Raw genomic sequence first — 14,616 nt, 5'->3', positions numbered from 1 at the left:
GTCAAGATAAGATTTATCAAGTTTGCTGATGACTTGGTGGAGCTAGTGATAGAAATAACAGAATTGCTACAGCATATCAAAATTTATTAAGTTTGATGATTTTTGCATTATTATAGCGATTCCCATGGATGAGTGCACCTATTCAAGTGGGTTTGGTAGGAGTCTGGTAAGTTGGTGTTTTGAAATCTCTCTACTGTCACATCATTGGCTACAGTAATTGTAAATTAGAAGCAGCCCTATTCTAACATTTCTACTTATTAGAAATTCTCTATATTTATCACGCATCCAAAAAGTAAAATACCCTACACAAATGTTTGGCATTGAAGTCATTTTTCATGAAGAACAACATGAATTTGTAGGATAGAATCTGAGAATGATCCAACACAGAATTATTCTATTTGACTTGGTAAAGCTATCCAATTAATCCTACTCCCCTCTTCTTTCCCTGTAGCTCAGAAGTTTTTGCCCTTCAAATATTTATCCAATTATATTTTTAAAAATCAGTTATGAATATGCTTCCATCACCTCTTCAGGCCATGCGTGCTAGATCACAATAAATTTACACAATGAACATTTTGAAAAAGTGCAATAACTTTGATTAAAACTATTTTCGAACACATTTTAAGAAGTCAGATAAGTGAAATATCCCCCTCCCAGGTGTGATATAAGTAATGTGTGGTGAGAAAAGAGGGTCAACATGGTGGGAATGAAAAAAAACAAATGCTTGGCTTGCCATGGAGCAACAATAACCTTATTTCTGTGCATCTTATTATGTTTCCTCCACTGAGAAACTGGATGCCAACATGTAAACCCCAGAGCAGGTACCTGGTAGGCACAACTTGCCGAAAGGTTAATCCAACCATCATGCAAATGCTTCTTTGTAATAACATCACCATAACCAATAACATCACCAAACTAACAACCATAGAACATCATGCTTCATCTCAGATATAACTCTGTCATCACTTGAGCCCTTCAACATTGTGGAGCTCAGGGACACCTGTGGCTTGCATTGTTCTACCAAGTTGTTTGGATTCAGGGTCACATGGATCTCCTGCATCTGTACAAAATGCACCTAATGAATATTAGCTTGCTTTCTTAATGCTCACTCATTTTGCACTTAGTTAAAGATGCTAGCCTCTGTATACTTCAAGTGTGGAGAGGCTGTGCATGTCTAGAACAATCTGCTGGACGTGGTTCATCAAAGAATTCACAAAACTGACCTCAGAGTCAGCCAGGTGCACCCATTGCTGGGACTGGCACGGTGATGATGACATTAGTGGACTCCTCCATCCTTTGACTAACTTCTGCCAAAACTGCCTGATGTTCTAGTGTATATTTCTGCAGTTTGACCAAGTCATTGAAGGCCAGAAATGGGCTTGTCTGCTTGGGGCTAAGCAGGTGTCTGACTCCAGCAGCCGTCATGTATTTCAGGCAACAGCTTTTGAGCAGAAGAAAGAATGATCTATTTATAGCAGCAGAACTGCGAAGTTGTGCACTCCACTTCCACCACCACCCCAATTTTATTTTTTTACTCTACCTCTCTGTTGAAAAGTAAATCAGAATTTTCTATTCACTGAGAACCCAAGGATACCTCCGAACTTTGCTACTGTGGAGAATACAAGTAATTAACTAACCAACCTGAGATTAAATCACACACCTCAAAGATTCTAAGGACATTTTAAACTGCGTATTCTGGGTAATTCTTTTTGTACTAGACACTTGCCCTATTTAAACTTGATAAGGAGCAGGAGTAGGCCATTGGCCCTTTGAGCCCCCTCTGCCATTAAACAAGATCATGGCTGATCTTTTCATGGCCTCATCTCCACTTACCCACCCTCTCACCATAACCCTTAATTCCTTTACTGTTCAAAAAATTATCTGTCTTAGCCTTAAAAACTTTAAAGAGGAAGACTCAACTACTTCACTAGGCAGGAATTCCACAAATTCACAACCCTCTGGGTGAAGATGTTCCTCCTCAATTCAGTCCAAAATCTGCTCACCCTAACTTTGAGGCTATGCCCTCTTGTTCTAGTTTCCCCCATCAGTGAAAACATCCTCTCTGCTTCTATCTTAACAATCCCTTCATAATTTTGTGTTCCTATAAGATCCCACCCCCCAATTCTTCTAAATTCCAATGAATATAATCCCAGTCTACTCAGTCTCTCCTTATAAGTTAACCCCCTCAACTCCCGAATCAACCTAGTGAACTTCCTCAGCATTCCCTCCAGTGCCACTACATCCATTCTCAAGTAAGGAGACCAAAATTCCACACACTACTCAAGGTGTACTCATACCTGTGTTTGTGTGTGTTTGATGTTACATTTTGGCATTCATAATGCGAGGAGAGCAGAGATATTTTGCTGCAACTGTAAAGGGCCTTGGTGAGACCACATTTGGAGTATTGTATGAAGTTTTGGTCTCCTTATCTGAGAAAGGATGTTCTGGCTATGGAAGGATTGTAACAAAGCTTTACTAAACTAATTCCTGAGAATGGCTGGATTAATGCATGAATAGAAATGGGATCAGTTAGGACCTTCTTCACTCTGGTTTATAAGAATGTAAGGGTCATCCAGAAACCTGTAAAATTCTAAAACACAACTAGATAAGATAAATGGAGGAAGGATGACCAGAGTTCAGAACCTGGGTCACAGTTTCAGTATACAGAGTAAACCATTTAGGGCTAATGAGAAACTTCTTCACCCAGAAAGTGGCCAAAACATTGAATGTTTTCAAGAAGGAATTGATATTGTTCGCAGAGGTAAAGGAATCAAAGGTATGGGGAGAAAGCAGTAACAAGGCACAGAGTTGGAAGATCAGCCACGATCATATTGTATGATGAAGCAGACTCAAAGGGCCTATACCTGCTCTTATTTTCTATGTTTTTATATTACTATTCCACGGCCCCTCACCAAAGGGTAGTAAACAATAATATTCCTCTTTCCTACACTCAAAATAAGATAATCTTGTAATTGGCTCCTTCATTTTTGAACTAGCAAATCGAGTGTTTTAATTGAAATGTGGTATGAGTTTGTTGCTAAAAAGAACGTTACACCCAGCTGAGGCACTTAGGAAAAGGAGAATTGATTCACTCATTCTCATCAGATCATAACATGTTACAAACAGCTTTACAAAACCAACAGATCAGAAGCTGTTTCATGTCAATAAAATTCTGATTTGTAAATTCATTCTAAGAAAAAAAAACTTTACACACATCTCTAAATGATGGAGGCTACAAATGCCTTACAAAGTGACTGTGGCACACAAACTAAGAACTTCATAGTTTTGATGCTTACCGAGTTATTTTTCAGTAGAATAGTAATAGCACAAGCTGCTTTGTATTGCTTGTTTAGGTGAAAATCTGTAGAATACTTTCTTCACATTCTTAGCCTAAGTCAGATGACACCAGGTTATAGTCCAATAGATTTACTTGAAATCACAAGCTTTCGGAGCATTGTCCCTTCACTCTGAAAGCTTGTGATTTCAAATAAACCTGTTGGACTATAACCTGGTGTTTTCTGACTTTGTCCACCCAAATCCAACACTGGCACCTCCACATCACATTCTTACCAGTAAGCTTTGATTTGAAGTGAATGTTCATACCTAGATATTCTTGCTGTTTGGACTTTTACGAGAGAGTTCTCTATTTTTGGAATGTAGGCCACTGTGTTTTCGGATGGGGAGGAAATGAAAATGAGGTGAAGAGAACATCAGTATTGACTGTCTAAAATGTAAACAGTAACGCTGAAAATACTCAGGTCAGGCAAGCATCGGTGGAGACAGAAACAGATTTCACATTTGAGAACTGAGTATTTAGAAATGTATTTATGCACATATGAAGATAGAAAACAGGGAAAAGAATCTGAAAGTCAAAATTACAAAGCATGATGTTGCAAAGCAAAAAATGGAGACGAATGGGGTAAATAAACAAACCGCTCTGGTTGCATGTCATTTGATTATATTAATCCACTTCCACTTTGACCTTTCTGCCCATGCCGTGTGGTCTCACATTCTAGACAAATGTGGAAGTAGTATTGGACTAGGGTGGACAAAGTTAAAATTGCACAACACCAGGTTACAGTCCGATAGGTTTATTTGGAAGCAGTAGCTTTCAGAGCATTGTTTCTTCATCAGGTAACTGTGGAACAGAATCATGAGACACAGAATTTATAGCAAAAGATGACCGTGTCATGCAACTGAAATGATATATTGAACAAACCTAGATTGCTGTTAAGTCTTTCATCTCTTAGAATGGTTTGCAGGTTTTGGTTCATTAATATGTAAATGTCAAAACTTCTTTTAACTCACATTCTTGAGATAACTTAAAGTTTTATTTTTAAAACGTGATATCTCGGTTCGGACAATGCATTAAAAGTATGACGTTAGAGTCTAATCTTGAGTCAGACTGGTTCTATTTCTAAAGTAGGAACTTATAAAATATTACATGGATGGATTGACTGCCTGCATATTATGCACTTAAAAACATTACACTAAAATGGAAGTGTTACTATTAAACCACTACTTTACCTTCAAGGAATGTTTGATCCCTTGGATATTGAGAATAAGGTGCTAAAGTGGGAAGGTAATGTATCTCATAACTTTGCATGGAAAAGTGTGGAGGTTAAAAACAAGGACTGCAGATGCTGGAAACCAGAGTCTAGATTAGAGTGGTGCTGGAAAAGCACAGTAGTTCAGGCAGCATCCGATGAGCAGGAAAATCGACGTTTCGGGCAAAACCCTTTCATCAGGAAAAGGGAGGAGTTTTTGCGGGTGATTGAGGAGTGACTCAGGGTATCATGGAGAAAAAGATCTCAATGGAATGCTCCAACACCTGTTTCTGCTCTTGAATTGGACATGTGAAGTAATAGCAACAACCTGCCAAGCTCATAAAAAATGGGTTTCTTTTTTTTAAATTTAATCCAATTTTGAAGAAATCAATGGGTTGGAAAAATGCTATTTTTGAAAAATAGGTAGCTCTTACAAATGTTATTAGATTTACCATAAGTGATTCCTCTTAGTTGCCTAAATGTCCAACAGAGGAAGTCTGCATGACTCCAGTTTGTAGCTGAAAAGAACTCCCTCAGCATTTATTCATATAACTGCGTTCATAAGCGCATGTCATCATCATTTAAAGTTTAATAGCTAATTACCAATTTCACCACACAGTACAGAACAAATCATTTGCTTTGGAAATGTTCCATTTTAGATTTTTACAATGTTTTTACAATTGTTTGAATGTTGAATCTACTTTATTACATAATATGTCCAATTTTGATTCTATAACTCAAGACTATAATAGTCAATCTTCAAATAAATAATCTCCTATGATCTAAAGATTTTACAAACAAAAAATAAAAATTCCTTGGCTCTCAATGTAACTTTCTGCTTCCTCGCTTTTTCTCAATATCATCTTGCGTTTACTTTTTCACAGTGTATGCTTTTCTGTTTCACTTTTTCTTCCTGGTCCTATGTAGCCACATCACTTGGTCTCATTAGCATTTTCCTCTGTCTTTCCTCCATCATCCATCCTTCCCTCCATTGTTGTGATATGTAGCAACCTTACCCTTCAATATTTTGGGAATCCTATAGTAAGATATTTATTGTATGTTTTTAGGTCAACATTGTCACTGTCATTTTCTTTCTTGGCTTCTGTCTAGAAAAGAAGTTTCAAACAGCCCAATTCATAAGAGGAATGCAAAGCTAATTTGAAGAAATTTCTGCATGGGTCGAATTATAGTCTATAGAAAGGCAAGCATTAATCATAAGATAAATAGTTGGTGTTATACACCAAGGTATATCATTTTTGAAAGAAGTATTCCAAAGTGAGCTTTGAGAAGATTTGTAGCTCAGGTTGAGGTTCTGGATGTAGGTTTGCTTGCTGAGCTGAAAGATTTTTTTCCAGACGTTTCGTCAGCCTACTAGGTAACATCATCTGTGGGCCTCTAGGTGAAACACTGCTGACAATTTCTGCTTTCTGTTTATATGTTTGGGTTTCTTTGGGTTGGTGATGTCATTTCTTGTGATGACATTTTGTGGTGATGTCATTTCCTGTTATTTTTCTCAGGGAGTGATAGATGGGTTTTCAGCGACAAACTGGAGTCATGCAGACTTCCTCTGTTGGACATTTAGGCAAATAAGAGGAATCACTTATGGTAAATCTAATAACATTTGTAAGAGCTACCTATTTTTCAAAAGTAGCCTTTTTCCAACCCATTGATTTCTTCAAAATTGGATTAAATTTTAAAAAAACATTTTTTATGTGTTTGTTGGTAGAGTTCTGGTTCTCCATCAACCGAAGTTTCCCATCTACCACCCCCTGAGAAAAAGAACATGAACTGACATCACCAATTCAAAGAAACCCAAACATATAAATAGAAAGCAGAAACCATTAGCAGTGCTTCGTCCAGAGGCCCACTGAAGATGTTACCTAGTAGTGTGACGAAACATATGTAAATGAACCTTCCAGCTCAGCGAGCAAACCTACATCCAGTATTCCAAAGTGACAGGCTCTATTATGATTTCTGCCAAATTGCCTCCAGGCCCTTAAAAATGTCAGATTGAGGATAAGTTGGTTTATGACATCCTCATAAACGAAAAAGAATTGATAGAAATTTTCTCACAAGACTCAGGAGACTTGATGAGGGGTTATTTCTGCTTTCTTCTGAGGGGCCAAGCCTGTGTTCTTGTAGCCAGTAGAGACTTTATTAAATGGACTCTCTATTGTAGTTGCTCATTACACCATTTCCTATCCCAAAGGCTTTTGTCCTGCTCCACTGCTGACACAGCCTCAATGACATTGCATAGCTATTGGCATACCTTTGCTATCTTGCACCACAACTAAACTGGCCTCTCATAACATTGCAGAAAGTGTCTCATGCTGAGTCTGCATGAAGCAGTTATGAGGATAATATTAAAAATTTAGACAGTGTTACTTTTAATGTTTTTTTGAATAAATCAAGCAATATTTGTTCAAAATATAGCTTTAATGTTTGGGACAAATATTGTCAAAAATCCTAATGGAACTTTTATGCCACATGGTTTCATAAATGTTGAACTATTTCAAATACATTTTAAGGGAAGTACATTGCATTTTGAACAGTTTTATTGTTGGTAATCTTTCTTTTTACAGCTTGGTATTTGCTACACCCCTTTGCTGTGCATTGTTTCCACAGAAAAGGTATGAAATCAATTCAAGCATGATTTGACTGTTCATATTTTATATTGTTCCTGCTTAGTAAAAAGAAAAGCAATCCATGTTATCTGGTAGATTTAAGTCAGTTTTAAACCAAGCTAGCAGAGACTTCAGTTCCAATATCCATAACACATGGTGTGAGGCTTGCATCACTCTGTTTTGTGTTGAATTGAAAACTATGCACAAATCTAATATATTCACTTAAATGAAAGATGCTCGGTTTTGTAAGATAATGGCTCTTATTTCCTATGATATATATGCCATGCTTGTCTACTTCGTGAAAAAAATCACAGTCTACAGACTGACCTGGTGAACTGTAAAATTAAATACGCGACCATCAGAAAACTCAAACATCAGGTCATGAAATTTAAAGTATATTGTCTTATCACAGAATCTATACCTTGGAAATACCTTAGGGCAGTTTTTTTTTGCTACATTCCAGTAGATGTCATCAAAAATGCCAATGTTGATCTATTTCGTTTTAGAGAATCATTAATCTCTGACTTGTCAACTGTGATTTAGTTCCTAAAAATATGAAACAAATAAAATAAGGAACAGGCCCCTCAGCCCACCAAATCTGCACTGACGAATGGCGCCTTTCGGAACTAGAAATCTTTGCCTCTGCAATCTCCACGTTCCTCTATTCCCTGCCTATTCATATATCTGTCAAGATGCCTCTTAAATGTTGCTATTGTATCTGCCTCCATCACCATCCCCTCTGGCAGAACATTCCGGCACTTAGCACATTCTGTGTGGAGAAAAACACCTCTCGCTTCTCCTTTAAATTTGCCCAGTTTTACTTTAAATCTGGGAAAAAGACTCTGATTATCCAGTCTAATAATTTGTATATTATTATTTTGTAAATTTCTATCAGGTCACCCCGTCATCCTTCGACTTCAAGTGAAAGCAAACCAAGTTTGTCTAGTCCCTCCTCAGAGCTAATACCTTTGAAACCAGGCAACATCCTGGTAAACTGCTTTTGTATCCTGTCTAAAGCCTCCACATCCGTCTGCTAATATGGCCACCAGAACTGTAAACAATATTGCAAATGTGGCCTAACTAAAGTTTTATACAGCTACAACATGACTTCCAATTTTTATACTCTATGCCCCAACTGATGAAGGCAAGCATGCTATATGCCTTCTTGACCACCTTATCTACTTGTGTTGCTGTGAGGAGAGATTGGAGAATCTTGGTTTGTTTTCACTTGAATGTTAGATGCTGAGGAGTGACCTGGTGAAGTTTACAAAATTATGAGAAGTATGGATAGTTGGAGTCTTTTTCCCATCCTTCCTTGAACAGGGTGCCTAGAACTGAATTCAGTACTCCAAATAGGGTCTGACCAATGAGGTATAGCATGCACTTCCTTGCTTTGTATTCAATGCCACTCCTTATAAACCTAAGGATCCTATAAGCCATCTTACCAACTGTTTTAACTTGCTTGGCCACCTTCAGAGAATTATGCAATTGAACCCCTGAGGTCCCTCAGCTCCTTAAAGTTGTACCATTGAGCTTGCATTGTCTGTCTGTGTTTCTTCTACCAAAATGCTCACAGACATAGGTTTAAGGTAAAAGAGGAAAAGTTTAAAAGAGATGTGAGAAGCAAGTTTTTTTTACCCAGAGCGATAAGTGCCTGGAATGTGTGGCCTGAAGAGGTGGTCAAAGCAAATACAATAGCAATGTTTTAAAGGCATCTTGATAGATACATGAATAGGCAGGGAATAGTGATATGGACTGCGAAGAGGCAAAAGGCTTTTAGTTTAGACAGGTGTCATGTGTCGACGCAGGCCTGGTGGGCCAAAGGGTGTGTTCCTGCACTGCACTGTACTGTTCCTTGTTCTTTGTTCTTTAACTTAGCTGGCAGCTCCCGGGTCAAAATCTTTTGAAGAACTGATATTTATGGTTACGGACCATTATGACCCAAAACCATCTGTAAAATTGCGGCACTACAGGTTTAACGTAGCAAATAGACTTCCTGACGAACCAGTTACTGAATTTTTTGAGACTGCAGAAGTAGTGGAACATTGTATCGGTTAACACTTCAGGAAATGTTATGGGATTGCTGAGTTTGTGGATTTAATAATATTGCAACCCAAAAGAAGCCACTGACCAAACCAGATCTGGACCTCAAGAAAGTCATAGATCTGGCCCTTTCCTGTGAAAAATCAGGAAAGGGGTCTCAGGAGCTTTAGGGGTCCATAAACCATCATGTCCTCAAACTTGGGCAACTCCCATACCATAGAGCCAAGTCCCTAGTGGATACTACTTGCGCTCCTGTTTGTTGCCCAAGGAAAGGCGATTGGAGTCAGAGGCCACAACATTCCAGAACTGGACAGAAACTTTCTGCCCAAAACAGTGAGGGCCAAGAACTTCCATAGAGTGTTCATGTGGTCAGAGAGTTCACCACATCGTGTGGCTATCTTGATAAAAGGCTTTGCATATAATTCAGCCAGAGAATGAAGAATTGATACAGCTATGTTGCATCCCTGCCCCTAAAATGACCCCAATAAAACTCCAGATAAATGGCCATCCCCTAGATATGGAAGTAGACATAGGTACTGCTCTATCTGTTAACGGGGAGCAAACCTTTAAGAAACTCCAATGGGTCATCTTGTCTTTAAATCTGTGAGACACCAATGCTCAATCTGGGTATGTGAACTGGGGAACCCTTATGTATGATTGGGACTACTGTAACCCCAGTTAGGGATGGGTAAGAGGCATTCTGACTCCCCTGAATGGTAGTGCAAGGGCCAGATCCCAATCACGTGAAAAGGGACTGGCTATACAAAATCCACCTGGATTAGCAACAAATCATTAAAACAGGTACTAGCAATTTAGAAGAAGTCATAGAGAAGTATCCTGTTGTGTGAGGGGGCTTTGGGAAGACGAAAGGCACCAGAGCTAAGATCTATGTAGACCCAAAGGCCCGTCCAAAATAGTTCAAAGCACAGGTCTCTTATGCCTTGTGTAGCAAAGTAGAGGCTGAATTGAAACATCGAGAGGAATTCTGCATCATACGCCCAGTACAATTTGCTGATTTGGCTGCGCCAGTAGTCCCAGTTGTAAAACCTGACAACTCAGTCCATCTGTGTGGGAATTGAGTGAGTTTAGACCATGCATGGAAAACTTGTATTAAAGGCTGACTGGGTGTCATGTATATTTTCTAAATTGAATATGAGCTACGCCTATCTCCACCTGGAGCTTGAGAGGTCATCCAGAAGGTATATTGCTATAAATACTCATAAAGTAGTCTTGATTACACTCACTCGCTTTTTGGAATATCTTCAGTTTGTGTCATCTTTCAATGGGAAATGGAGAACATCCTCCAAGTGGTGCCCAGAGTGGTAGTCTATCTGGATGACATTTTAATCTCAGGAACCACTGCAAAGAAACATCTGGAGAATTGTGAGGAGGTCTTACATTTTTCCCTTTTTAACTGCATGCTAGCCTCAGAAAAACATGTATGTTCCAAGTAACAAGGTAACATGTCTAGGGTACAGAGCCACCAAGGATGGATTACACCTTGTCAAAGAGAAAGTGAAAGTCATAAAACGGGACTCCAACTTTAAGGAACACAATGGAGTTGAAGTTTTACGAGGAGAAAATACAGTCCACGTAAAGAACTTCGGCGATTGCTCTCCAGGAATCCCAAGAGTTATCCATTTTTAAAAAAAAACAAGACCAGTATCATAAATGGTCAAAACCAGGGAGGAGGTCACAAAATAGAAGAAAATACATCGACCACCTCCAGCGGTAACCCTTCACAAAGTATCATGGGAGCAAGGAGGAATCCTCACACTCAGGAAAAGGGATGTGATAACACCTCTGAACAGGTTGATTTAGAAAATTAGTTTACTTTTAAAAATGAAATCCAGTCCAGCTCTCCCTAAACTACAGCGCCCCTTCCCTCCCCCACCAACTCACCTTTGATGGTTTGTATTGCCTGTAATGGGCTTTGCTTATATATATTTAATTGGCTGCACAGATGTTTTATTGATGCTAGTTACTAGTTTTCTTTCTAAAAAAAACAAAACAAATGATGATTTTGGTGCTGGCCAAAGTTGTGTGTAATAGCACTTCTGGGTAGGAAAGAAAAAATAAAGCAGACCCAGAGAATTTATTGTGACACACAGTGGTAGTACCTGTATCCCTGGGCCAAGAGACTGAGTTCCAAGTCCCACCTGCTCCAGAGGTGTGTAATAACATCTCTTAAACAGGCTGATTAGGAAAACAAGTTAAATAAAAAAGTAAAAAAGCAGAATTGGGGTCTGTTGTAGTACTGTAATAGTATCCCCACCCCAGACCAGGAAGCCAAGGTTCAAGTCCCATACGCTCCAGAGGTGTGTAATAATCTCTTTGAACAGGTTGATTAGGAAAATAGGTTAAAATAAAAGAAAATAGACCCAGGTTTTTACAGGTGGTAGATAGTAGGTCTAAAGGAAAAGCAAAGAAAAAGTCAGTGATTTTGGTAGTGGAAATGTCACTCAGTTGTGGGTGATAACACCTCTGGATGGGGTGGGAGCGGGGAAGGAAGAAATAAAGCATACTTACTAGGGGCCCTCAAAAGCAAAACAAAGAAGTCAGTGGTTTTAGTGGTGGGAAGGTCATCAGGTGTGTGTGATAACAGGTTGAATTGAAAACAGCTTCAAAAAATTAAAATAGAGAAAAATAAATAAAGCAGGCCCAGTCCTTTCCTGTTCACCTTATCCCTCCCTCACTTGAATGGTTTGCATTGCTTAAAATGAGTTTTGCATGTAAATTTCTGGTTACATGGGTGATTCAATGGTGGCAGTTAATAGTTAAAAACAAAAGTCACAATAATTTAGTGATGGGAAAGGCATTTGGTTGTGTGAGATAATCTTCCAGATAAAGAAAAAAAAATAAAGCAGATCCAGGGATGGTCTCCAGAACTGTCTGTCACAGGCCACGCATAGTGGCTTTATTTTGTGTTCAAAATAAATTATGTTCCTTTCCAGTTGAGCTTCCTGAGTTATTAATATATCTAGACTTCCACCTACACTTGGCTAAGTTATGACTATATGTTTGAATTTTGATTTTTTTTTTACAGTTCAATGTCTGTGAACCGTCTTGAGCATGACATTCAGGCCAAAGTTCGAGAGGCCAGTCCTGGTGTGGAATATGTTTACTTTAACAAAGGATTGTGAAAGCACAAAACAAGTGAAAACAAAGACCAAGCAATCTAATTTGTAGTGCGTTCAGTGTGCCAAAATTAAAGAACTGTTTTACTTTGTCTTAACTCATTTGTATTTTTGCATAGTTTTTCAAACAGCATATTTAATGATTAAAAAATATTAATCTAAACTAATTCTAAATGATATTAGTTTCACTTGTTGCATAAAAAGGCAACAGTTTATGTTCCTGTGTTATATAATCTGTTTCTAAAATAACTTATACCATGCTAATGTGAACCTTGTCAGTTAACTGACGCAGCACAAACCATTATTACGATTCAAGTATGTGTTTACCACATTCCACCTTAATTTTTTTGTACTGTGTTTAGTTATTTGCAGATTAGAATGGAACAGAATAGAAAATACATTTTGTGACTGTGTTATGTATCATATAAACATATTTCTATTAGACAGTTAGCTTTGTGTTTTAAGTTCAAATTATATGTTGAAGTAATGAGTGAAAACATCAGAAGGTAATTCTGTTAGGTAAATTGTAGATCTTGTGCAACTGAATAATGTTTAGACTCCAGATTGAGAGTACAGCTTAACAAATTGAGGATGTGAGCTACGAAATACTTGAAATATTACAGTATTGATAACTGTGATCAGATGTTATGGTTTTAAAATTTAATATCTCCTTGACAATTGTGCAATAAAACTTCAATGTTGCTCTGTAAGGACATTCTTAAAAATAATTTGCATTCCTAGATATCTAATGCCTTTAGGACTTTTGAAATTGAATATAGGAATTCAGTTTTAATAGGAAACTATTGATGTATTGTCTTGCAAGTCTTTCAATCAGTGGAAGTGTATTATTTTGAAACTGGAAAATACCATCTAAATAAAGTCAAATTTCAAGAAAGTTTTTTTCGTATTTTGGATATTCTAGTAATTACCGAAATATAACCTTACTCAAAGAATAATAGAGCTTTCATCTTTTTACAAAGAAGGAAGTATTGAATTGAAGATATATGTAAAACAGTGTATGTCATTTATTTTCCATGAAATTAAATTACTGCTGTTGCCTGTTATCAAAAGCTGTTTTTGCTTAGAATTTAATTCAATCCTGTTAAGTAACCAATTTACATTGTTAATTTCCTTTATATGTATTTGCTTGAGTACTAGAAAGTAATACAATTTAAGTGATACAAACATGCTCCATTGTAATCACTGAATGTAGATTTTGCAAAAGAAAGAGAATACTGTGCTGGTCTCTATGAAAATCTTTGAGAAAATGTATAGCATACAACATCTTCATTGGTGAGATGGCAAGCACGGAGTTAAAATTCATCTTAAGTAGATGTGTAAGACAGTTAAAAATCACACAACACCAGGTTATAGTTGTCATAATCACCTGATGAACCAGCAGCACTCTGAAGGCTAGTGCTTCCAAATAAACCTGTTGGACTATAACCTGGTGTTGTGTGATTTTTTTTAAAAATTGTACACCTCATCCAACACCAGCATCTCCAGCCAATAAGCTTCCCATTTTCACTCTGATTTTCTTTTTAGATTAGATTCCCTACAGTGTGGAAACAGGCCCTTGGGCCCAACCAGTCCACACCAACCCTCCAGAGAGTAATCCACCCAGACCCATTTCCATCTGACTAATGCACCTAACACTGTCAGCAATTTAGCATAGCCAATTCACCTGGCCCCCACATCTTTGTGACTGTGGGAGGAAACCCACACAAACACTGGGAGAAAGTCACCCAAGGCTGGAACTGAACCTGAGACCCTGGTGCTGTGAGGCAGCAGTGCTAACCACTGAGCCACCATGCTGTCCCAACATTAAAGATGTTTAAACAAAGGTTAACCAACCATCATGGTAATAAATACTCTACAGTTAGGAACATGTAACTTCTTAGCTGATTACATCTTAAATTTGTTGGGGCCAAAGAGTGCCAAAGATGTCTAGTAAAGTTAGTAAAATAATAATAGACACGAACAGAAGTTAATTCTCTTGAGTATAATCAGGAGCTTCAATATTATCCAATGCTGTCTGAGCTGCAAGATAATAAAGGTATTCTGTGTGACAAGTGACATGGAAATCCCATATTTTCTTCCTGAACTCAATAGAGTCCAAAGACAATTAGAAAACTGCCCGAAAGAATTTAGCACTGAAACCCTCATCTGTGTTTTTGTCAACTCCAGAGTCAATTACTCAATTGCTGTCCTGGCCTGCCTCCAATCATCCATCACTTCAAGTTTATCAAATACCCCATCCTACCT

General features: G+C 38.0%; 1 protein-coding gene across 5 annotated transcripts in view; it reads left to right on the top strand.

Annotated features, from left to right (window-relative positions):
• The window catches only part of LOC140492154 (sideroflexin-1-like), a 56,139-nt gene extending 42,893 nt beyond the window's left edge, over positions 1-13,246 (top strand). For 4 of the 5 annotated variants that reach the window (XM_072590992.1, XM_072590993.1, XM_072590991.1 and 1 more), the window contains exons 9-11: positions 117-166; positions 7,130-7,177; positions 12,261-13,246. In XM_072590992.1, coding sequence (XP_072447093.1) covers positions 117-166; positions 7,130-7,177; positions 12,261-12,357 — 195 coding nt within the window. In that variant the 3' untranslated portion in view covers positions 12,358-13,246. Of the gene's footprint in view, positions 1-116; positions 167-5,657; positions 5,749-7,129; positions 7,178-12,260 lie in introns of all 5 variants that reach the window. The other variant, XR_011963505.1, reaches the window with a different exon arrangement.
• The last annotated feature ends 1,370 nt before the right edge of the window (positions 13,247-14,616 follow it).

This window comes from Chiloscyllium punctatum, chromosome 20 (assembly GCF_047496795.1).
Source record: "Chiloscyllium punctatum isolate Juve2018m chromosome 20, sChiPun1.3, whole genome shotgun sequence".
Taxonomy (NCBI): domain Eukaryota; kingdom Metazoa; phylum Chordata; class Chondrichthyes; order Orectolobiformes; family Hemiscylliidae; genus Chiloscyllium; species Chiloscyllium punctatum.
This window is presented reverse-complemented; position numbering and strand designations above follow the sequence as displayed.